The following is a 24,484-nucleotide window of genomic DNA, read 5'->3' on the forward strand; positions in this document are numbered from 1 at the left end:
GTGAGCATAAACCTTGAATGCTTCACTATGCTTTTATAATCAGGGGGACAATTTTATTTAGGCTTTGTAATTTGAAACAATTATCATCCATGTTATAAAGGAGACATCATTATTGTTGACTTCTAAATATAAAAAGTATATATACTTCTAGAATTTATCCTTCTGATCATTATGTGTCCCTTTCATATAGTGAAAAATACAAATTCAAATTCTCTAGAAATCAAAAGTTGAAAAACAAAAGTCTGCCTTAGGCACAAGATCACAAATCAGGAAAAATATCTATTCTACCTAACCAACACACTTAAAATGAAGACAGTCATAAAAATCTAAATAAAGAAATCTTTATCAATAAGTGAAGAAAACAGGATGATCACAAAGATTCTGAATAACAATTCATTTAAGTTTGTAATGAAATTGGTGTCTTCTTTTATGTACTGAACTTTATATACTATAACACATATAATTTAATTTTTTTTATTTTCCCCCACTTCCCTCTTTCCAGGAAAGTCAACATTACTGCTGATGGTTCTACCAACCACAATTGCAAAAAGAGATATAACCTCCACCACATTTATTTTTGTAAGAAAAATTCAGTTAACACAAAGAATTTGAGTTGATGGTAATATACTAGGTAATAGTATAATCACCTATGTAAATTAAATGCAAAAACTTAAATTTATTAACCAGAATAAATGTGAAAGCTTCAGACTCAGCTCATTCTAATTATCAAATTTGCAACATATAAGAAAGTTAAAGTTACTATGAGAACATTTAATTAGAAAAATAATAAAGCTACTGTACACTAAGTTGTCATTTTATTTTTGAAAACTGTAAAACTTAACAAGTTTTCAGCATTCTGCAAACGTATATCAGACATACACACATAAACATCTCTTAAGAATATGGTATAATTTTGATAAAATGTTCTTAAATTAAAAATTAGGGCTAATACACAAAAGATACTACTACTACCACCTTTATTATATTATATATTATTACTTATCAATTTGTAAAAGAAAAAATGTTAGCTAAATTTCTCTACTTCAGAAAACTAAAATATGCTCCAACACAGTAGAACCCTAAAAATCCAGAAAACTTGCAGTTTATCTAAATCAGTTGCAATGACAACTGTTTTGAAAGATATTCAATATCTATCCCCAAAAGAGGTAGCTAAACAAACAAACGCTATTTAACAATTCCAGAATACTTAATTCAAAACTCAAACCAACCAAACTGAACTGCCAGATCACCAATGGATACATTACCTTCTAGCTCCATCTGCTGGAGTCACAAAATATTTCAATACAAAATATAACACTATGAAGCAAAAAAAAAAATCAATCACTTTTTAATCACACAGACAAAAAACTTCATTCTTTTAAATTAGAAAATTAATTCAAGTTCAGCCATATTCAAAAATTTCCAAAGCGGTAAAACTAAGTTAAAACCATATTTCACTGGAATTGAAGATCTAACCCAATTGCCAAAAAGTGACGTATAATTAAAAAAAATCTAAGAAAGCATAAGCTTTAAAGGAAAGACTAGAAGTTTGCTCTTGAATAGTGAGTGTTGCGAGAACCTCACAAGCATAGCTGTTGCTTCTGTACTTGGAAAACAAAACAAAAAGAACAATTTTAGCAACAAGCTGTGAAACATTTTAACTTTGTTTTTAAAATTAAAAAAGCAATACGCATCTACTGTAAAAATATTATAAATGCAAACACAAAAACAAAATTTTTTATAAAATATAAAGTTTCTGTATTATATAATCCTACCACTCAAAGAAAAACTTTTTTTTCAACATCTTTCTCTATAAACACATATTCGTCTACATCATCACCTATAACGGTAAAAAAGCACTCACTGTTTGGATCTACCAAAATTTACGCAAATTTCCTACTTAGGTTGCTTTTTATTTCACCATTATAAATAATAAATATCAAGTAACTATACAACTAGAATAGTGCACATTATAACAAATGGCTGAATTATTGAGACCAATTAACTAGAAACTATTAGTAATATTTGACTAAAAATGATACCTTAAAATTTAGTAAGAGCTAACTTTTGATTTAATGTTTATACATAAGTAAACATGATACCTATTTTTCCTTTTTAAGTTTAATTGCTTATAATCTAAAAGTTTGAATTTTTTGACCTTCTGTGGGTCTTGAAAATGTATAAAACAAAGATGAATTGGGGCTGTTCTTGCATCATGTCCAAAATATCATACTGGCTCTTCTTGCTGACAGATCGGAATAAGGCACACATGCCTTGCAGAGCCCAGCCAGGTTCACCGTGGTTATCTTTCAACAGGCAGAATCTTAGAATGGTCAGGCATATTATAAATGTGTATCTTTCTCTGTCTGGTCATAAGTGGGCATAGATAGCTGAGAGAAAATGCCTCAAAAACTGAAGAATTATTTCCTTATTTAAGGTTATAACTTGATTATATCCAAAGGTATATGAAAGTTTCATTTTCATTTTAAACTCACATACATGAAAGTATTGTTTTGAAGTGGATACTTCAGCGGCATTTAGTGTGTTTAAAACGCTGGGCAACCAACTACCTTCATCCAGTCCCAAAGCATTCTCTTCACTCAAGAAGGGAAAGTCACTAAGCAGCTGAACGGTGGTTCATCTGGAGAATTCCGCGCTTCTCCACTTACTCTCTAATAGTAAAGACTCAGAAAGCGAACACAATAGACACTTTCTTCTATTTTTATTCTTTCCCTATTTTAATTGTAATAATAAATTAGAATTAAAAATAACACAATTTTAGCTACCATTTTCATTTGTCCTCTTAGTCCCTTTTGGACCATCCTATACTGAACTGTAATCACTGGCACGCCATGGCCCACACCAAGGGAACAATGAACCCCATCTCTCTTAGCATCCAGCTGACAGTGACAAAGAACCCCAGCTAAAACCATCCATGAGCAGAAGACTATCAACCTGACCCACTCCAGCTCCAATACCATTTCTATATTATGTTTTTGAAGAAAGTATTTTAATAATTCTCTCATTGTAGACACAGCTACATCTTACTGAAAGATAGCAATTTAGAACTAAGTTAAATATTCTATTTATTCATGTCACTAAATTTTGGCCCAGAACCCTGTAATTCCAAGGTAATACAGTTAACATGAAGCATTTCAAACACATGTCCAAGATCCAAACCCTGTATTCAAGCTAAACTGAATACATTTATAGATATCAAAGCACTGTCGACACATACTTTAGCCTCTAATCCTCATGTGATTTACACATTAAAGGCACAATCATTCCATACTGATAACTTTTCAGAATAAGTCGTTAAATTCATTTTCAGATTAAGTCCACTCTAGCAAAGTATTCCTAATAATACAATTAATAACTGTTACTCATCCAATCAATGAATCTTTACTTGGGAACTGGGACAGGTGCCTCATGGGAGATTAAGAGAATTTAAGACATGTTCCCAGGCCTCAAAGAATTTAAATTTTCATAAATTTATGAAACATTTAACAAAAAAGAGAAAAAATAATTCAAGAAAATCCCATAAATGTCACAAGACGGCAAATGATTAACACGTGAATACGGATACCATCACTGCCCTGGGGTAAGAGAAGTCATCAGACATTCGGGGACTACTAACTCTGACTCTGAAATGACTCTACCTCCAGGGGACCCGAAACATCACCCCGGTCAGAGCAGGGGCTTGTGGAGGTCAGGGGTCAAGGGAGTTTAGCTCAGGCTGCACACGCCTCACAGTGGGTCCCTGAACCTGTGCTGCAGTTCTCTCCCCAGGTCTGAAGTGCCTAACCGGAATGGACGTGCTCAAATGCAGGCAGAAGCCCGACACAGTTCCCTGACCTGCAGAAAAGAGCTATCACCGTGAGAAAGGCCAAGCAGAAGCCACTAGAACCACCCCTAACCTGGAAACCATAACCCACAAGAAATCCCACGTTCCTGAAGGTAAGGCGGGGAATGAGAGGGGGCTGACTCTCACATCCCCAAGAGGGACCTTGGAGAATGACTGTAGGTTCTTAGCAGCTTAACCAGAGAGCGACTGTCAACCAGAGGGTGCTACAGTGAAGCTGCTGCAGCAGACATGGCTTCACTGTGAGGGCAAATGAATACATGTCCTGGTACCTGGTATGCCTGCTGCTGCTGCTGCTGAGTCGCTTCAGTCATGTCTGACTCTGTGCAACCCCATGGACTGCAGCCCACCAGGCTCCGCCGTCCCTGGGATTCTCCAGGCAAGAACACAGGAGTGGGTTGCCATTTCCTTCTCCAATGAATGAAAGTGAAAAGTGAAAGTGAAGTTGCTCAGTCATGTCCGACTCCTAGAGACCCCATGGACTGCAGCCTACCAGGCTCCTCCGTCTGTGGGATTTGCCAGGCAAGAGCACTGGAGTGGGGCGCCACTGCCCTCTCCCCTGGGATGCCTACCGATGTGACTAAAGCTCTTTCCTCCATCCCTGGCCATGAGGCCTGCACTAGCAGGCGGGTTCTTCACCACTGGGGCCATCTGGGAAAGCCCACCCGTGAGGCCCGCCGGAAGCCGTCTGCTTTCAGCTGGCAAAGCAAACAGCTCAGCTTCACCGTCCTGACTTCGGGGCCCAGCTCCTCCTGGCCGTATGTCACAGCTGAGTTTGAGGGACCTCCTTCACCGTCCCCTTCCAGGGGACTGCACACCGCGCCCCTACACAGATGACAGGACGCTAGTCAGACCTAGTGAGTGAGCAGCAGCAGCAACCTGAGACTTGTCAGAAGACACTCCAGGGCCCAGCGGTCTGGGTCACAGCTCTTCTGGGTCACAGCCCTTCTCCTACGCCAAGTAGAGGTGCACTGCTCAGGGCCTTCTTGGGATTTGGAAAAGGAACATGCTCCTCGCATGGGTGTGCCGCTCCAGCCAATTGCTGAGTGATACAGAAAGCTGCTGGTTTTGAGCAGGGCTCAAAACAAGAGAAGGCTCTGTAGCATGCCCAGGCAGCTCTGCAGACTGCTTTGCCCTTGGCCTTACGACCCAGCAGATCTAATGGTGCTGGAAGTGTCGGCAGCAGAGAGGATGCTGCTCAGAGCCCATGACAGACCCTGGAGGGGAATCACAGCAAAGGCCCTTGGGATTTTGGAACAAAGCCCTGCCATCCCCCTGCAGGTAACTCCTACCTTCCCTCTGAGAAAGTTACTGGCCTGCTGTCAGGCTTGTGGGTCACCAAGTCACCATGCAACCGGCGCGGGCCACCATGAGCTGGCGGGTGTGCCGAGCCATAGAGTGGGCGTGCACAGCAACACCCAACTTCAGGTGCAAGTGGTGATCGTGCCGAGCAGGCCCTGAAGGCAGGAGCGAGCCACGTGAAAGTGGCCCAGACGCCACGATCCCCCTTCCCTCCCCTAGCTGGGCTGCACCTGCGGCCTGGTAGGCACTCCTTCTCATCAGCTGGCAGAGGAAGAGAAGATGGGGCCTGGCTCGCAGACAGGTCTGCCAAACATGCAGACACTGCCCCGGGGGGGCGGGTGGACAGCCCTCCCTGGGATATCTACAAAGGCCAGCAGTGACAGGGAATCCTCCCAGTGGACAGGACTGTGGGCAGTGCGCAGAAACGGCCAGACACATAATTACACATTCATACTGGCCTATGGCTCAGCTGGAAGGTCGGGGACTTGGAAGGAGTGTGACTGGAAACCCGATCACAAGGAGGTTTGGAGAAGAGGCATGCAGACAGCCAACTCTGAATGGGAAAAAAATGTGAACTGATTCGCATCTCATCAAAGGGAGACCTCAGCAGAGGAGCCTCATAGTAAGTGGACGGATGGCCTTGTCCTAGTCTCACAGATCCCGTCAGCCTCCGCCCCGAGCCACCCTGCCATCTCCCAGGGAGCTCATCAAAGAGTAGCCACGGTGCCCAGGATGAAGCTTATGTGCAGCCGCAGCAACGCGGACGTATACTCTCCACAGCCGACCCGGCCCCTGTCACCACCGCCTCAGCCGCACACTGAACCACACCCTGGGTGCCACACCCTGGGTGCCACACCCTAGGTGCCACACCCTGGGTGCTCCCGTGACAGTCTGGCCCCATTAATGCTCATAAGTTTTAAAAAACAAAGAAGCAAACATATCTAAGGTTGGCGAACCTTCAGCCCCAAGGCAATCTAAGGAGACAAACACTCCTGGGATGTCATCTGCAAGATTAAACACAGCTATGAATTCAGAAGAGAAAAACAGACGTGAAGCGTCATGAAAGTCACTACAAGCAGCTCTACCAAAACACCAGAAGCAGAAGTCAGGCTCATCAAACCCTCGAGAACAACGTCCAGCTCTGGTGGCTAGGACTTCCTAAGACCTACCGCGAGAATGTATCCAGAAGCAACGACGTAACTTAGGGGCTCCTCCTCTAGCCCCCTAACCTTTAGCAGACGTGGTTACTGGGGGTTAAAGTTACTGTTTGCAGTCTACCTACTCATCCAACACGTGTTCCTGGGCTACCACTATGTGGGGAGCACTTCTCTAAGCCCTGATTCAGAAACAAAACACAATGCCTGAGCTTAAACTCTTACATCATAATCAGAAAGGCAACCAATACAAACAGATACATCTACTCCCAAGGTTAAGAGTCCAGCATAAATCACAGCACACCGTGTGCAGACAGTTCTCACTTCCAGTCCATAAAAAGGATAAACAAATGGCTGTGACTAGTTCATTAAGTATGTCATGCACTTCCTGTTTAGTGAAACTGGAAACAAAGGCCAGCTCCCTCAAAATTCTGGTTAGCCTGGACTGAGACCACCTGCACTTCCGGGAAAGCACCTGGAGCCCAATCCTCAAAATGCGCACAGCACAGGCCGCAGCATCATGAAGGGGAGGGCCGAGGGAGCAGCCTCAGCAAGCGTTTCCGACACGTGCCGAAGCCACGCACAGCCATCTATGAGCCAACTGCTGGTCAGCGGCAGACTGCTGCCTACGCGTGCCCACCAGGAGCGCCGCTGGTGCTCTGAGCCGCGCGGCCCAGGCCGCTCTCCCGGCTCCTGCGCGGTGCCCCACCTCGCGTGCTCGCCTCCCAGCGCGCGGCCTACCTCCTCGCGGCAATCTCAGTGAAGACCTTAATTTGCTTGAGTTCAATTGCTGAGCAACAAAAATGGAGTTATTTCTCGTTGTTCACTTAACAATTAGCCCTAACTTCACTGAGTTCATGTGCTCTTCAGGGCATCAGTGACTCCATTTGTTTCCAGTTTCAAGTCTGACAGAAAGCGTAAGCCCAGTGTAAAATACCCGATAGACTAAGGGGTCAAAATTCTTGTCAAGAAACAGGATAAGCAGTATTAAAGGCCAGCTGGGAAGGAAACATTTGCAATTAACCTGACAGTTAATAATTTAAAAATTGCAAAAATGGACACAAGAAATACAGGGGGGCAATTCACTAAAAAACAAATGCAAATGGCCAGTAAGTGTGCTCTGTAAATGCCTACCCTCACCAGTAAGTGAAGAAGTGTATATTTAAAAGGGGAAATATCTCAGATATTGAATTCCATTAGGGTTCCATTTCATTATTTATTTAGTTATGTGTTCAGATGCACACACACAATATTCAAGGCTTTCAGTTCAGCTCAGGTCAGTCGCTCAGTCGTGTCCGACTCTTTGCGACCCCATGAATCGCAGCACGCCAGGCCTCCCTGTCCATCACCATCTCCCGGAGTTCACTCAGACCCACGTCCATCGAGTCAGTGATGCCATCCAGCCATCTCATCCTGGGTCGTCCCCTTCTCCTCCTGCCCCCAATCCCTCCCAGCATCAGAGTCTTTTCCAATGAGTCAACTCTTCACATGAGGTGGCCAAAGTACTGGAGCTTCAGCTTCAGCATCATTCCTTCCAAAGAAATCCCAGGGCTAATCTCCTTCAGAATGGACTGGTTGGATCTCCTTGCAGTCCAAGGGACTCTCAAGAGTCTTCTCCAACACCACAGCTCAAAAGCATCAATTCTTCGGCGCTCAGCCTTCTTCAGAGTCCAACTCTCATATCCGTACATGACCACTGGAAAAACCATAGCCTTGACTAGACGGACCCTAGTCGGCAAAGTAATGTCTCTGCTTTTGAATATGCTATCTAGGTTGGTCATAACTTTTCTTCCAAGGAGTAAGAGTCTTTTAATTTCATGGCTGCAGTCCAGTATTCACAGTAATACTCTGGGTTGTGAAACTGTAATACTAATTTTTTTCACTATAAATTTTGCTTTCCAAATTTTCTACAGAAAATATGTATTTCTTTAAACACAAACACAAAGGGGTAAGAAAAAAGGTAGTTATCTGTATAAACTCCAAATGGATTAAACAGTTACATGCAAACAAAACCATTTTTTAAAGAACAAGAAAAAAAGGAGTATTTGTCATCTTATGAAGGGAGATCATCTTCTAAATACAAAAATAATTACAGAAACGAAAGGAAGAAAAAGACTGGACACATAAAAAGCAAAAATCCTGCAACCAAAAACACACAGTTAAAAAGCAAGATAACCAGAAAAACATATTTACAAAAATCTGATAAACAGCTGATGCGTTTCACATATACAGAGATAACATAATTCAATATGGAAAAAGGTGGGCAAAAGACAATGAAACACATAGAAAGATATGTGTGTTAGATCTTTGTACATATTTCACAAATTAAAATGTCCTACCTCATTTCACATTTCCAGAAAATCGCAGAGCCAAGACTGAAATTCAGATCTATTTTGCTTCAAAGCAATATACCACATTGCCAAAATAAGTCATTATTTTTTAACCACATTAATTTTTAAATCAGTTTTCACTCCAATCCCAAAGAATGGCAATGCCAAAAAATGTTGAGAGCTACCATACAGCTGTGTTCATTTCACATGCTAGCAAGGTAATGTTCAAAATCCTTCAAGCTAGGCTTCAGCAGTAAATGAAAAGAGAACTTCCTGATATACAAGCTGGATTTAGAAAAGGCAGAGGAATCAGAGATCTAATTGCCAACATTCACTGGATCATAGAGAAAGCAAGGAAATTCTAGGAAAACATCTACTTCCGCTTCACTGACTATGCTAAAGCCTTTGACTGTGTGGATCACAACAAAATGGGAAAACCCTACAAGAGGTGGGAGTACCAGACCACCTACTTACCTTCTGAGAAACCTGTATGCAGGTTAGGAGGCAAGAGTCAGAGCCAGATAGGAAACAATGGACTGGTTCAAAATTGGGAAGGGAGTGCCTCAAGGCTGTATGTTGTCACCGGGCTTATTTTACTTCTAGGCAGAGTACATCATGCAAAATGCTGGTCTGGATGAAGCACAAGCTGGAATCAAGATTGCCAGGAGAAATAACCTCAGATATGCAGCTGATACCACTCTTATGGAAGAAAGCCAAGAGGAACAAAGAGCCTCTCGATGAACGTGAAAAAGGAGAGTGAGAAGCTGGCCTAAGATTCGACACTCAGAAAACGGAGATCATGGCATCTGGTCCCATCACTTTATGGCAAATAGAAGGGGAAAAAGTGGAAACAGTGACAGATTTTATTTTCTTGAGCTCCAGAATCATGGTGGACGGTGACTGCAGCTCCTTGGCAGGAAAGCTATGACCAACCTAGACAGCGTATTAAAGAGCAGAGACATCGCTTTGCTGACAAAGGTCCACACAGTCAAAGCCATTTTTCCAGCAGTCATGTACGGATGTGAGAGTTGGACCATAAAGAAGGCTGAGTGCCGAAGAATTGATGCTTCTGAATCGTGGTACTGGAGAAGACTCCTGAGAGTCGCTTGGACAGCAAGGAGAGGAAACCAGTTAATGCTAGAGGAAATCAGCCCTGGATACTCATTGGGAGGACTGAGGCCAAAGCTGAAGCTCCAATACTTCGGTCACCTGATGCAAAGAGCTGACTCACTGGAGAAGACCCTGATGCTGGGAAAGACTGAAGGCAGGAGAAGGGGGCGACAGAGGAAGGAATGGTTGGATGGCATCATCAAGTCAGCCAACGTGAGTGTGAGCAAACTCCGGGAGACAGCAGAAGGCAGAGGAGACTGGTGGGCTGCAGGCCATGGGGCCACAAAGACTTAGTGAGACAAGACCTACCAACTCAGCCACAACACAACAAATTTTAAAGTCTGTCCTTGACCAAACAGTTTTTCCCCCTTCTATCACACATTCTGAAATGACTAGAGAGATGAACAGCAAATAAATAAAATAGAAACTATGGTAAGCTTTTGTTTTTTTAAGGTCTGAAATGGAGGTTGAGTTCTGACATATCCAGATAAATCAAAATTCTCTTGCCAAATAATTAAATGAAAATGTATTTATCAAAATCACAGTATAAATGCTGCTTCCTGTAGAAAAGCTTTTCACAACTAACAATCAGACTAGTAAGTAAAATCTGATTTTCTGATTTTATGAAGGACTCAAATAGTTTACTGAAGGAAGACCCATATTTTTATGGAAAATAAGACACGGAAAAATTCTAAATACAGTACAGTATAAAATGAAAACACTGATTGTGATCATATTAAGACACATACACTAACCATGAATCAGGGAGCCATTCAGCCACTGAATATAGTAGTTTTGAGGAAAAGAAAGCAGGATTTCGTTGCTGATTATCGAGAAGGGTAGAAGCAAGACCGCTCCAGCCGACACTGCCAGGGTGAAGGTGCTCAGAAACAACCTGGAAGGGGAGAACAGCGTCAGCAGAGGCTGAACAGGCAGGGGCTGCAGAAGCCACCAGAGCGCGGGCCAAGCTCCGCAGCCCCACATCCGGAAAGAGCGAGCATGCGCCTCACTGGGCATGTGCAGCTGGGAGACAAACGGTGTACACACGGTCCCAGAAGCTAACCTAGACCAACTCTAAACTCACCTGTGAAAAGACCATTGAGCCCACCAAGTGGGCCTAAAGCAGACATAGGCTGGAGACAGTGCCCTTCACACGCTGATGGAGGATAAACGGAGTCTCACTCCTCTTTCAAATTCAAGCATTTATTTCACAACTGCAGTTAATTAACAATGCTGGCAATATACGCTAGGAGCAATGCAACAACTGTTTCAGGTGACAAAAATACTTGTGAAAACTGTATGAAAAATGACTTAAGCTAAAATGGTTATTTCTGGAAGAAAAACTTCCAAAGCCATTGGTCTACTATCTCTTAAAATAGGTAAAGGTTAAATAAACTATATAATAAGTTGTAGGAAACTAACAATATTTAGAAGATGGTTTTGTCATTTTTTTAAATAGGATAGCTCAAAATGTGTAATACGGAAAACGTCTAAAAGTGAAAAAGGAAAGGCACAGACAATGAATATAAGCCATGCTCTCTCCCACCCTCTCCCCCAACGGGTATATTTTCACACAGGAAAAGAGGTGCATTAAAAAAAATCTGGCATGATATATAACAGCTCCTAGGAGAGGGCCCATAAGGGGCTTTCACTTTCTCAGCTACACACATCCAAAATGCTTAAAATTTTAAGATCTAATTTTTAAAGTTTTTTGAAGACTATAATGACAAAGGAAAATGGAACCTCCCTCATTAAAATTAGAGATGAAATTTTAATTTAATATCCATTCCATTAAATTTAATGTAGAAAGAATGTGAAAATACATGTAAGGAAAAAAAATCATACTAAATGCGCAAAACACATCTAATAGAGTAACTGTGAGGCCAGTGCCATCTTGTGGCAACCAAGAGAAGTGTTTTCCTACTTAAAAGCCATAGACAACCTGCCCTGTTTAGCAAATGACTGATAAAATTTTAATGTAGACAAATGATACATGTCAAAAATACAATTCAATTCTGGCACAGGAGAAGGCTTACCAAGTGGTTTTGCTGGATATTCAGCCTGTTTGCTGGGAAAAGTGGGGCCCCAGCTCCACCCCAGTGTACTGCCAGCTCGGGCACCTAACCTCAGCTGACCTCCTGTGACCTCATCTCTGTCCTCCACCTGTGACGGCCACCTCTGCTCCCTCCTTCGCACCCACAGGCCCCGCCCCCAGGTCCTGCACGATACTCCCAACCCACCCTCCCACGCCCCCCGGCCACGACAGGGCCCACACGCTGTCAGGCTCACCCACCCTCCTCACAGGGAGCAGGTTCTCAGGCTCCGTGTGTCTGGGCAGTCGGCCCTCTCCCTCGGGGCCCCTCTGCGTCCTCTGGCCCATGAAGCATTCCCAGCCCCTCTACCTCTTGACCCTCAGCACACTGGCCAGCAACCCAGCTGTAAAGGCCCACTGTGGCTTCCAAGTCTAAAGCTAGGAGGTGTATGTGACCAAGGAGTAAGTGTATGAGGACATGCCAATGTTTTTGAAATCAAGTTACCCAGAAATCCTGAATATATAGTCACCATAAATATAACAGTGAACCTTACATCAAAAACCTTCTAGAAGGTATTGTGACTGGCCTTAGAGATACAAACAGGGTCATACCATCCGCTGCCCTTGAGTGGCCAGAACCATCCATAAAAGGCTGGTGCGGCACAGCTAAATGCCAACAAGGGGTCCTCAGAGTAGGGCCCGGGGTCAAGCCAGAAAACACACACATGGTGGCTGCTTATACAACTGCAGGAGCGCTCCTCAGAACTGAAGGCAGTTCTAGAAACGTCGCCTTCTGAAATGCAACAGACTCTGGCGACAAAGCCAGCAGGACTTCCTGGTGTGGGCTGAGAGAGGCTGAGGGACGGCCAAGACCTTCTGCTGGCTCCTCAAGCAAGCAAATTTCAACAGGTAATCAGGCCACAATTACCCACGTGTTTGCTTACATGTACTTTCTTGAAAAAGCTGCTGTAATACTTTAAAGTTGCTGTAATACTTTAGGCGAATTTTTTCCATATTTCTGCCCACAGGGCAGTATTAAGTTTTGAAAATTCATGACTCTAGAATTAGAAAACAGGAGAACTGAACATTGAAATACATACGAAATCCTGTTGACTATGGCGTCTTCATCTTCTTGTTCATCTGCAAAAATGTTCAAGGCATTAATATTTTTATCTTCCAACAAAATGCTTCATCAATTCAATGAAACATAAAATATAAACCTGAAGAAGCAGTTTTCCAACTCCGATCCCACTAAATCAGACAGGACAGACTGCGGCTGAAGAACAACAAGAGTCTTTCGACTGATCAACCCTGATTAACAAAACTCCCGTATGTAAATCAAATCCTTCCAAATCTTTAGTGCTCAGGGAAAAAGCTCAGTAGAGCCTTGGAACCACATTTAAGTTGACTGTTATAGGAAGTCAGTGAAATTGCTAATGGATGAAATTTTCTGGTTGATAATGTGTATTAGCAGCTCAGTTGTGTCCAATTCCTTGTGACCCCGTGGACTGCGGCCCGCCAGGCTCCTCTGTCCATGGGATTCTCCAAGCAAGAACACTGGAGTGGGTTGCCATTCCCTGCTCCAGGGGATCTTCCTGATCCAGGGATCAAACTCACATCTCCTGCATTGCAGGCAAATTCTTTACCATCTGAGGCACCAGGGAAGCCCCTGGTTGATAATAGCCAAAAAAAAAAAAAATTTATTATGAAATTAAAATTCAGAATCTTAGAACTCACACACTTTTCTGTACTTTGAGCCTATTGTTAGTAATGGTGAGAATGCGGACTTTACCCTAAACCACCCTGTACACCACTGCCTTGACACTGAGTCATTTTGTTCCAGTTACAGACAGAGATACCCCACGCTGCGTGTCTTTCTCAAGGAGCAGATGGCCCTTGCTCTGGTGCTTCCTCACCCTACCCTCTCCCTCACTCATGGCAGTTGGCCATCTTTTTAGTCCTCCCACATAATCTTACCAGCTAAGGAAACTATGATCCGATTACAAAGATATTACACAACACCCCAGCCCTTCTTTCTCCTCAATACCTCACTGGGGTTGTCCTCAAAGGCTCTCTGTGTGGGTCTCTGGAATTCTGAGTACCCACCGGCTTCAGTGACAACGGCATATGTGGGCCATTCTCTTAGTCCAAACTCTATTCTTAATTACTGGCTGTCCAAAATACTTCTACAACCAGAGAGACCACAAAGTACCAATTGTCACAATTAATTTTTATATTGTTGTACCTACATCTAATCAACCACAAAATCTTGAAGAGTGTTTTAATAGCTTCACATCCATTTCAGTTCTATTGCCAATACTCTATCAACCAGGGCCAGGGTCTTCATTACTCTTCTGTGATTACTCTAAAAAGCATCTAATAGATCCCCCAGTTTTCCTGCTTATCATCCCCTAATTTCCTCTAAAACAATGTGCATTGTTCATTCATTCTCTCTCTCTCCCTCGTTCAATGCACATAATCTATGAAGCTTGACGCCAAGACATCTTTTAAAGCAGCTAAGATACTGTCTTGGATCCCAGTTCTTCAAAATTTTGAGAGACTAAGGAATCCAAAGAGTATTTCAGGGCAGTCACAAAGCCAAGCAGTGCATGACAGCAAGCACTATTTCCTGGTTTCTTTAAAAATTCTTGAAGTTTAATATGATAACATAAGGAATCTTTAACATATGAAATCCTTAAACATTCACATGGCACCTACTATTAGCCTTGCATCACAAGTAGAAATCTTGTGATTTCAAAGAAGTAGCTCAAATTTAACAGAAGTCAGTAAAGTAACTAGTTATTTTATTTAAAAAAAACAATGGTTAGTTACTTACAAAACTCTGGCATAAAAATCTGTGACTAAATCAGCACAAAATTCATTTATAAAAAAGATATAACGGTCCCCCAGTGAGATAAGGGCACATATGAAAATAAAAGAGTAACATGACACACAATTGAATGCTGAACGGTATCGTGCTGAGCCGCGCCGGCCACATCGGGCTCTGCGACCCTGTGGACTACAGCCCATCAGAAGCCCCTTGGCTCCTCCGTCCAAGGGGATTCTCCAGACAAGAACACTGGAGTGCCACACCCTCCTCCAGGGGAGCTTCCTGACCCGGGAATCGACCCTTGTCTCTTCGCATCTCTGCACTGGCAGGCGGGTTCTCTACCACTAGCGCCATCTGGGTATTATGGACACTCTAAATTCTGTGCCACTTTAGGAAGAAACAATGTTCTCGTAGTGAGAGAAAGAATGGGGCAGGGGTGACGGGGGTGAGTACGTTCAAATTCAGAGCCCAGGAACCTAACGTCCTCATAAACTCTGGAATTTCCCAGACACTGAAGAGTCCTGGGCTATTCTTAGTTGAATGTAAGAATGAGGATAAACAAGGGCTCAGGGCTAAGAAGTAGACCTGGTCTGACTACTGAGCCTGCAAGTAGTCAGATTCCCTGAGGTTATTTTTAGGGCTCTTAGTCTCAGGCCGCTGCTCGCTGCAGTCACGGGCGTACTGAACACACCAGCCGTGCGGACGGGGCCATGCGGCGCGGGACACGTCTAGACCGCGTGGCACTGGAGGCGGGGCTGCCGGCGGCGGGCGTCTGCTCACCTGACTTTCTCTTGTACCTCGTGATGACGACGTAGGAGACGACGTACAGCATGGCGAAGAGGAGGAAGCAGATCTGAAACGAGAGCCCCGCAGAGTCACAGCGTCCGCGCGCCTTCTAAGGAGCCAGAGCACATCTTCGGCATTTATGAGGAGGAAGGACTTAATCTATCACACAGTGAGAGTTTCAGCTAACAAAAAGTATTAGGAAGTGTTAACTTACACGAGCTAGTCAACTCAGTTTAAAATCATTCCAGAAAAAAAAGCCCAATGAACATTTTTGTTTTCATAAACTGACCAAGTTGTTTTAAAATCTTGGAGCTATTATTAAGAAAGAGACCATCACTGACAATTTTGAAAAGTAAACTCATGAGATGCTCCTGTGCCCACCAAATATTAAAGCACACTCTGAAGTTTCGATAACATTTAAAGAGCATGCCGGCACCAACACCCGACAGTCAATGAGAGAGATGCAATTACAGGAGAGTGCGGACGCCCCTGGTGTTACAGCGGGTAAGAACCTGCCTGCCAGTGCAGGCGACACGGCCTGATGCCTGGTCCAGGAGACACGGGCGCCGTGGAGGAGCTAAGCCCACACACCAGCACTGCTGAGCCCTCGCTCTCGGGCCCCGGGGCTGCGCGTCCCGAGCCTGTGCGCCAGAGGCTGCGAGGCACAGCCACTGAGCCCGTGTGCTGCGACCGCTGGAGCCGGTGCCCCGGGAGCCCGCGCTCCACGAGAGGAGCCGCCACGAGGACAAAGCCTGTCTGCCACAACGAGGGGCAGCCCCTGCTCACTGCAGCTAGAGAAAGCGCATGCAGGGCACCGAAGAGCCCCACACACAGCCAGAATCAAGACAGGATTTTTTTTTACTTTTTTAAATTTATGTACCATGGTTATACATACAAGAGGCCTCACAAATCAATGTGGGGGTAAGGATCATTCAATATTACACCACATATCAAAACAAACAGCAGTTGCACAAGAAAGTTCTTCAATATTAAAGTCCTTTTAATTTCTATCTTATCTAGGGCATGGCAGGCAAAAAAGGATGGGTGAAGGAATAGGAGACCTCATGACAGGTAATGACCAAGCATGCTTGAAATAAAGGCTTAATGGAACTGCGGACCACACCAGAAATGTTTTGAAGTCTTTTAAATGAAACCATTCCAGAGGACGATAAAGCTGAGAGATCTCCCTTGTGTGTGGATTTCTGAAGAATGACCTTGGACTAGGCAGTAAACAGCCACGGAGCAGGGTAGTGACAGGATCTGACATACTGCAAAGGGTTTAGTCCAGTTACAGTGCGGAAAATACACTACGAAGGGGAAACAACAGGAGCAGGGAGAACAATCAGGAGTCACTCAACAATCCAGAGGAGAGGTCGCGCAGACTCTGCGGTGGAGGTGATGAGGCAGGAGGTTCTGAGAGCAGGCTTGACAGGACTTGCAGGGATGAGCATCGGGCTCTCGGCCTGAGAAACTGCAACGGGAGAGGCGCCGCTTCCTGCGTCAGGGAAGATCACAGCAGGAGCAGTTTGGGGTAGAAACAGGAAGGTGAGTTTACACTGCTGACCACGCAGCTGGATATAAAAATCTGCAGAGTCCAGTGGGAGGGTCCAGGCTCGGGGCGAGAAAAGGCTCAGCAGCAGGAGACAGCACTTCCTGCCGTGCGACCAAGCGCGCTGCCCACTGCAGCGGGGGTGCAACGCAGGAGAGAGGCCTGAGGGCAGAGCCCTGGCCCCCAGCATGTGGAGCCAGCTCGACACAAGGACACAAAGAAAGCTGCGGGAGAAGCAGCGGCGAAGAGGCCGAGGCGCTAAAGGCCAAGCGGAGAGCTTATCTAGGAAGACAGAACCAGCGACCGTGCCCAGTGCTGCTGACAGGTCAGGTAAGATGAGGACTGAGGGCTGACAACCGCGTTTAGCAGCATGGAGGTCATGGGCGACCTTGACAAGAGCAGTCCCTCTGGAAGGGTGGAAACAAAACCCTGACTGAGATGAAACGGATCAAGAAGGGAGAAAACCTGGAACAAAATGAAAGTAGTTCTTTTCAGGAGTTTTATAATAAAGGGCAACAAACAAAGGCAACGTGAAGCAGACTCCTGAGAGGGACTGCCTTAAGATGAGAGCAGTTACACAACTGTTGGAATGGCCTACTGCTTGCTCACTGGTGCAGGAAAGGCAGAATCTCTGCAGAAAGGCGTTCCAGGGCAGGGGCCACAGACACCAATTTATGCACAGTGAGGGGAGCAGGAGAGGCAGGAGCCGAGGTCACCGAGTCCCGCTGCAGGCAGCAGGGAGATGGCGGCGGCAGCGCAGGCAGCTTCTATTTCCTCAGTGAAAGGGAAGCAAGCACGCCAAATGAACTGCCCACGAGGGTGGGACGAGACACACGCACGTCACACAGGATGATCGGGCGCAAGTGCAGCGAGAAACACCACAGAAGTGGTGTTTAAACAAATGTGTGAAGAAATGGTCTCTAACGTTCCAGGCAAGCCCAAGCCAAAACTCAAAGCAACACGGGAAGCCTGACGATGTTACACGTGAGATGAGAGCCTGATCCCCCGATGCTGAGGCAGGAGCAGGCTGAGCTCCCCTAAACCATCACAGGCGTGAAGACTCTAACAGGTACCTCTCTCACTGTATTCTCCCTGCTCACTGAACCCATGGCAGGCAAGGTGCAAGCGGGGAAGCTGAAGACGATTCAGGGAGTCGTGGGAGCCGCAGGCGCTCACGCTCTCCTGACTGGCAGAGCAGCCGCAGCCGCCGCAGCAGGCGTGTCCTCGTGGCTGGCCCAGCAGGCACGCCGTAACGCGGGCATGGCGCACCACCAGGGCTTGCTCAGGAGGAGCTCATCCACGCTTTCCAAACGACAGCGGCTGGCGGCCAGGCGGGCCCATCGTGGCGTGCACGTGCGGAGCTCTAAGGGAGCTCGGCTGCTACACAAGCACATGTCTGCACAGCATGGGGCCAGAAAGCCTGACCACCGCCACCTGGCCAACTGCTCGCTCCCTACATCCCACCCCCCCAGGGCCTCTCACTTCACAATCTACATACAGCCTCTCTTCCGCAGTCTTCCCCTGGCGAGGAACCCGGACCTTACAGGACACGGCCTTCAGAGTACACTGCTCTAGGTCTGGGACAGGCCTCCACAGGACACCTCTGCACCAATCAGCCCACATTTGTATCTGTGTACATGGGCTTCCCTTATAGCTCACTTGGTAAAGAATCTGCCTGTAATACAGGAGACCCAGGTTCGATTTCTGGGTTGGGAAGATGCCCTGGAAAAGAAATGGCAATCCACTCCGGTATCCCTGTCGGGAAAATCTCACGGACAGAGAAGCCTGACGGGCTGCAGCGCATGGGGGAGGAAAGAGTCGAGCACGGCTGAGTGACTAACACTTTCCCCAGAAGGCACCCCTCCCAGCTCAGGCCCTCTTCGGGCTCTTCACACTTTCAAGATGGGGTCTCCCATGCTACCCTCTACTTCTCTCCGTAAGGACCCACTAAACCCTCCACAGGCACCAGGCCCATTCCTTCACCTTCAAAGAGGGGGTTTTTGCGGCATTCACAGCGCACATCACGAGTCTGTATGCTCGGGGTCACAGCCCACGTGGCGAGCTCGTGTTCCCGCCCAGCCTCTCGCTGCGGGCGCTGACACTGCTGCTCCACTGGGCTGCACCACGGGCCTCACTAACAGGCGGGGGTCTGCAGTCTCGTGAAGTTCCACAACCTCTGTCTCAGTGAGGGGTGAGTGCTTATAGAGGCCAACCATTCCATTTCATCCCCTGAACAAATGATACTGTCCACCCCTGTGCTCAGATTCACAAAAGCCATGCTGCCAAGGGTTCCCCTTGCCTTTGCTGAAACCACTTACCCGAGTCGACCAACTCCAGCTGAGTGCATGGTTGACACACCGTGAACCCAGTCACACTGGGGGCCCCTTGAGGACGCCCCCTCGAGGACGCCCCTTGGGCCACAGGCTTCTCATGCTTCCCTTTCCGCTGCACCACAGGCGCCACTGCCAACCGGGGACCCGCGGGCCTCACAATGCTCATGGTCGTCGTCACTCATGACTTCCCTGTCGGAGGAGCTGGGTCCTCAGGGCCGTGCACCTCGTGCCCCAGTGCACGCAGACGCTGCTCCAGCGAGTCTCTGCAACTGGTGCAGCTGCGCAGCATCACAGAGGGCACCATCCAAACCCACCTTCAGGCCAGTCGGGAAAATCCACCTCAGAGTGCCAGCAAGAGAGCTCACTTTAGGCAGGCTGGTAAGGAGTCCACATGGAAGGCCCCTTTAAGGAGGAGGTAAACATTCTTTCTATTTCACATTCTTTTACCTTAGACACGTAGGCCTTGTAGGCAGCAGTATCTCTTGTTCAAGGACAGGCTTTTTTGGAACTCAACGATCGCTAAGGGAGACAGCCTGGGTAAAACCTCCACAGCCTTGGGCTCTGGGTTAACCGGTTCCTTCTGGCTAATCCTGTGTGGGTGTCATCCCAGGATGTATGTTACAGAAAAGGGTCTGAGCAGAACTTTTACAGCCTTCAGGTATTTTTCCTACTCTCAGCAGCTAGCAGAAAAGTATGTAATGCTCTGCTTAAACTAGCAAGGCAGGTGATCTTCCTACCCCCTTCTTCTGTCCATGTCAGCAGCTTTTTCTGCCACTGTCGCTTTAATAAAGTTTCTACCACACAAAGCTCTCAGTGACTGAGACCGTCTTTGGTCCCAGAGTTAAATCTTCTCCTCCGGAGACCACAAATTGGGTGGGAAACCGTTCACTGCACGTGTAAGCTATCACTACCATCTTGGAGGCTCATCTGGGATCCCAAGACAAGGTACAGCTATCATTTTGGGGGCTAAGCTATAAGCCACCAGCAGCAGCAGTCCGTGCCAGCTCACTGAGCAAACAGGAACACCCCGCCTGCAGCACCTTTTGAATGGGAGCCAGTGAGCCGTCTGCTGCTCCCCCATCTCCCAGCAGGGGCCGTGCCGAGAGGGCCACGGCCACCTGGTGCCACATCTGCCGTGGCGGCCGCTGGTGGCCTCCATCCGCCGGTGCCTCGGGCTGCTCCACCTGCTGGCTGTCCTGCGGACCATGCCAACCGTCTCGCTGCTCACCCTGTGCGCGGAGCCCAGGGTGGGCGCGGCGCGAGCGGGGAGGCTGGGGAAGCGCGAGGAGCTGCAGGCACTGGAGACACACTCATTCTCTGATGGCAGCCCAGCAACCGCAGGCAGCCGCGCTGCACTTCCTCGTGGCCGACCTGCCACATTGCAGCCACAGTGCGCACACAGGGCTCTTCAGCTAGAGCTTCCACATGTTTACAGGACAAGAGCGGCCCGTGACCCAGCAGGTGCGTCACGCCGCGCCCGCGCAGTGCTGTGAGTGCTCTGGGCTGTCACACAACCAGGCACTTACGAAACGGGCGAGAGCGAGGGGCTGTGGGGCAGAGAGCCCGACATCACAACCTGGCCAGCCAGTCCTCTTCCCCCCCATACCCTGCTCTCTGTCTCCCCTTTGCGGCCTCCACTCGTGGACTTCCACTTTTCACACCGCTCACTCACTCACTCTTCTAACCACTTAGCTCACTTCACACCCACTGACCAACTCAAAGCACTTCTGGCAGCAGGCAGTGGTGAACCAACAGCCAAACCACACTTCATGATTTCACCTGCCCTCTAAGTAGCACCCTGACGTCAGCGAGCTTCCTCCTTCTCTGACTCTTCTCCCAGACTCCATCACTAACTGGCTTCCCTTTTCCTGCCGGCCTTTAAACATTCTTCTTGTCTATGATTTCTGAGTAGAGCCAGAATCTTCTCCCAGGGTTTTAACCACCAACCCTCAGAAACCCCTAGACCACTGTTTGAGAACCACTGCTTTAGGGCATCAGCGAGAGTGGGTGAAACAATGGGCCATGAAAGCTAAGTGGGTTTGGGAGAAAAGTGAACCCAAGCGACAGACAGGCGTGGACACGCCCATCCACTGGGGTTCCTGGGAAAGCAGCAGCTGCAGAAAAAGGGCTTGCCCAAGGAAGCTGGAAGAATAGGAAGCCGTGATTAAAGCATGCTTTACGATTCTGAAAATTAGTAAGTAAAGCTGGTAGTAGAAGAGCAGTCTCAGGAGTCCCAAGATGTTTGTGCTGCAAAGTGGTACATGAGAAGGCATGAACGTTAATGGACAAACAGAAATCGAGGAACCAAAATGCATGGCATGAGATGGACAAGACTAACGGAAAGCAACCCCTCTGAGAGCAGAGTAAGGCTAACAATTATAAAAACTAACGGACATTTTACTACTTTGGAAATAAAAGTTTCTATGAACATAAACTGTATCAGACTGGAACAAAACAGTCACAGAACTGGTCAGACTATTTCTCTAGCTCCAAAGACGGGTCCAGGAGCAGGTGCTCCTTCTCAAATGAGCACATCTTTAGCAGAGACAGACCCACAGGGACGCGTAAAATGAGAACAAGGCACGGCGGGGCCTCCTATTCTCCTCCCTCCCGGGGGACAAAAAGAAACACCTAACCAAAAAAGGGGGCACTGCAGCTCCTCGCCACGAGAGGTGAGGCGTGCCGGCAGAAAGGGAGAGCACGGCTCCAAGGGCCCTCTGAGGAGACAGAGCTCCTCTCCCCAGACAGGGAGGGGAGCGCAGGGCTAGCCGAGCCTGCAGCAGCAGCACGCGCGCCTCTGCTCTCTGCCAGCCGCCCCGCAGCAGCCCCCACTGGGGACCCGCGGCCTCAGTCCTGATGCTGAGCAAGAATGGCCAGGCATCTGGAAGCTGAGTTCCCAGCCACAGGTAACCTAATAGAGGTATTCCTAAAGTCTGCTTTATATCACTTCAGCTTTTGGAAAGGAAAAAAAAGTGAAAAGCAAACATCTCCTTCAGCTCGGCATGTCTTACTGAGCTATACAGAGGCAGTGTCCACCCCAGCCATGAGCAGCCCCGCCCAGCTCCTGCCTCCCCGGGAACCACAGTCAGCATCCCAGCATTGAGCCACAGCAACTGTGAACGGTGTCTGTGAGTATCTGGGCTTCATCGGTTTATTCTGCGTGTCTGTGAGCAAGTGACTGCTTCTCTGCTCTGTGCCATTTCAGCTTAGGAAGGCTTTCCTAGGACGCTCTTCTTTCACATGTTGGGAAAAATCTATAATATTAAACTGTTACAAGCAAATATACTTTAATTCCAGGTGTAAGATTTGAACCTAAATTCAAACTAGTGCATTAGAATCAAACTGTACTACAAGTCTCTCATTTAAGACTGATGGGCTTCAGCTAATTTAAGATGACTACAGGCATAAACATCGTTTAAGAGTAATGGGTACAAATGGCCTCGAGGAGAGCTACCACTGAAGGGTTTCTAACAAAATCCTGGGAGAGGAGACAAGTAAACTGTAACTAAGCCAATAGTCTCATTCTACAGCAGAGCCAGAGACCTGGCTTTATCTTAAAGTTGCGAAATCAGAAATCAGAGATGCTTAGTATCCTTTAAGTGAACCAAACAGTAACTAAAATTAAAATCATAATGCTTTCAAATTACCTTAAGGGCCAGACTATGTAGTGAAACACAAGAAAACAAAAATAGTTACAAAAATAATAACATAATAAAGATGAAACATATAGAAATCATAATTGTAAGTAAAACTACTAACAGGAAACTCTCAGATTAAGACATAGCTAAAATAAAGTGACTCAGAAGGATGAAGACAAAACAATAAACAGAGACATACCAAGCAGATGCTAACAACAAAGAGAGTTAAAATGTCACATTCTTTTCCCCTCAGACAAGGCTGCATTAAGACAAAAAGTGTTAAGACAAACTGGGGCCCTCTGCCAACAATGGGATAACCCATAATGAGGAGACAGTCTCCATGCACCAAAAGGCGCAGCGCCAGAATACATTCTTCAAAACTAAATATGCAACGAAAAATAAAGCACTCGTCGCGAGCACGCTGAGTCAGTCCTGGCCGACTCGTCGTGAGCCCGTGGACTGCAGCCCGCCAGGCGCCTCTGTCCATGGGGATTCTCCAGGCAAGAGTACTGGAGTGGGCTGCCACGCCCTCCTCCAGGGGACCTTCCCAACCCAGGACTGAACTCGGTCAATCCGCACTGCAGGCGGGCTCTTGTCTGAGCCACCAGGGAAGCCCCAAGTGCCCCCCACTCTAGCACTCCACTTCCCAAGCCCCTCACAGCCCGGAGAAAATTCTGGCTCCGTGGACTTGCCTATTTTGGATATTGCATGCAGAAGAATCATACAATGTCTGACTTTTTGTGTCTGGCTTCTTTCACTGAGCATGTTTTCAAAGTTAATTCATGTTGCAACATGTATAAATACATCATTCTTTCAGACTTTTTATAGTAAAATAAACCCCTACTTGATGAAAAACGCATTGCATTCTTGTTGCTAGCAGCTGCAAGCATTCTGCTCAGATCTACTTGCATATGTACACAAGGATATATGTACAAAGATGCTCACTGCTTCGCTGTAACTGCAACAACCACCTTTCAAAACAGAGACAACAAAATGGCCAGGGCTCCATTTCCACACTTAATCTGAATGCACAGCACATGCTGATATCTACTCTAACAGCAACTGACTAGGCCTATCACAATGAACTGCCCAATGCCTTTCAATTTGTGCTTCAACAAAGAATAAACAGCATTTCCTCACAAAAAATAACACTTGAGACATTTACCAAGGAGTAAATATTCCATCTCTCAAGATTAACGCAGCAAATTTCTAGTTCATTAATGTCATCTACAATATTACACTTTATTACTTGTTCTTGAGATTTTTCAGATTCTATACATTCTTACAATGTGAGTCGTGAGCAAGAAGCCCTTTAAATCCATTCTGAAACCCGTCTGAGAAAACACGAAGGAAGGGCAGTGTCACTCGTCCTCCGGGCTCCTCCTCCCACTCGCAGCCCTTCCCACCACACAGCCTCCCGCCTCCTGGATCCCCATAAACCCCTCGTCCACAGCAATGATCTCTACCGAACGCTTCATGGGAATGAAACCTGTCCCCTAAATCTCCTAAACTATGTCTGATACTTAATGCATTCTGGGTATACTGGGGATGCTAACAG

General features: G+C 46.5%; 1 protein-coding gene across 10 annotated transcripts in view; it reads right to left on the bottom strand.

The window, feature by feature from the left end:
• LMBR1 (limb development membrane protein 1) overlaps positions 1 to 24,484 on the bottom strand; it is a 129,930-nt gene that overhangs the window by 95,160 nt on the left and 10,286 nt on the right. For 2 of the 10 annotated variants that reach the window (XM_027969066.2, XM_027969065.2), the window contains exons 2-4: positions 15,401 to 15,473; positions 12,891 to 12,930; positions 10,514 to 10,653 (exon numbers count right to left, since the gene is read on the bottom strand). The exons of 2 other annotated variants lie outside the window; for them this stretch is intronic. In XM_027969066.2, the coding sequence (XP_027824867.1) occupies positions 10,514 to 10,653; positions 12,891 to 12,930; positions 15,401 to 15,473 (253 nt within the window). Of the gene's footprint in view, positions 1 to 10,507; positions 10,654 to 12,890; positions 12,931 to 15,400; positions 15,566 to 24,484 lie in introns of those variants that run through there. 6 more of the 10 variants (XM_042249084.1, XM_060415231.1, XM_042249090.2 and 3 more) reach the window with 6 other exon arrangements.

This window comes from Ovis aries, chromosome 4 (genome assembly GCF_016772045.2).
Source record: "Ovis aries strain OAR_USU_Benz2616 breed Rambouillet chromosome 4, ARS-UI_Ramb_v3.0, whole genome shotgun sequence".
Lineage (NCBI taxonomy): Eukaryota > Metazoa > Chordata > Mammalia > Artiodactyla > Bovidae > Ovis > Ovis aries.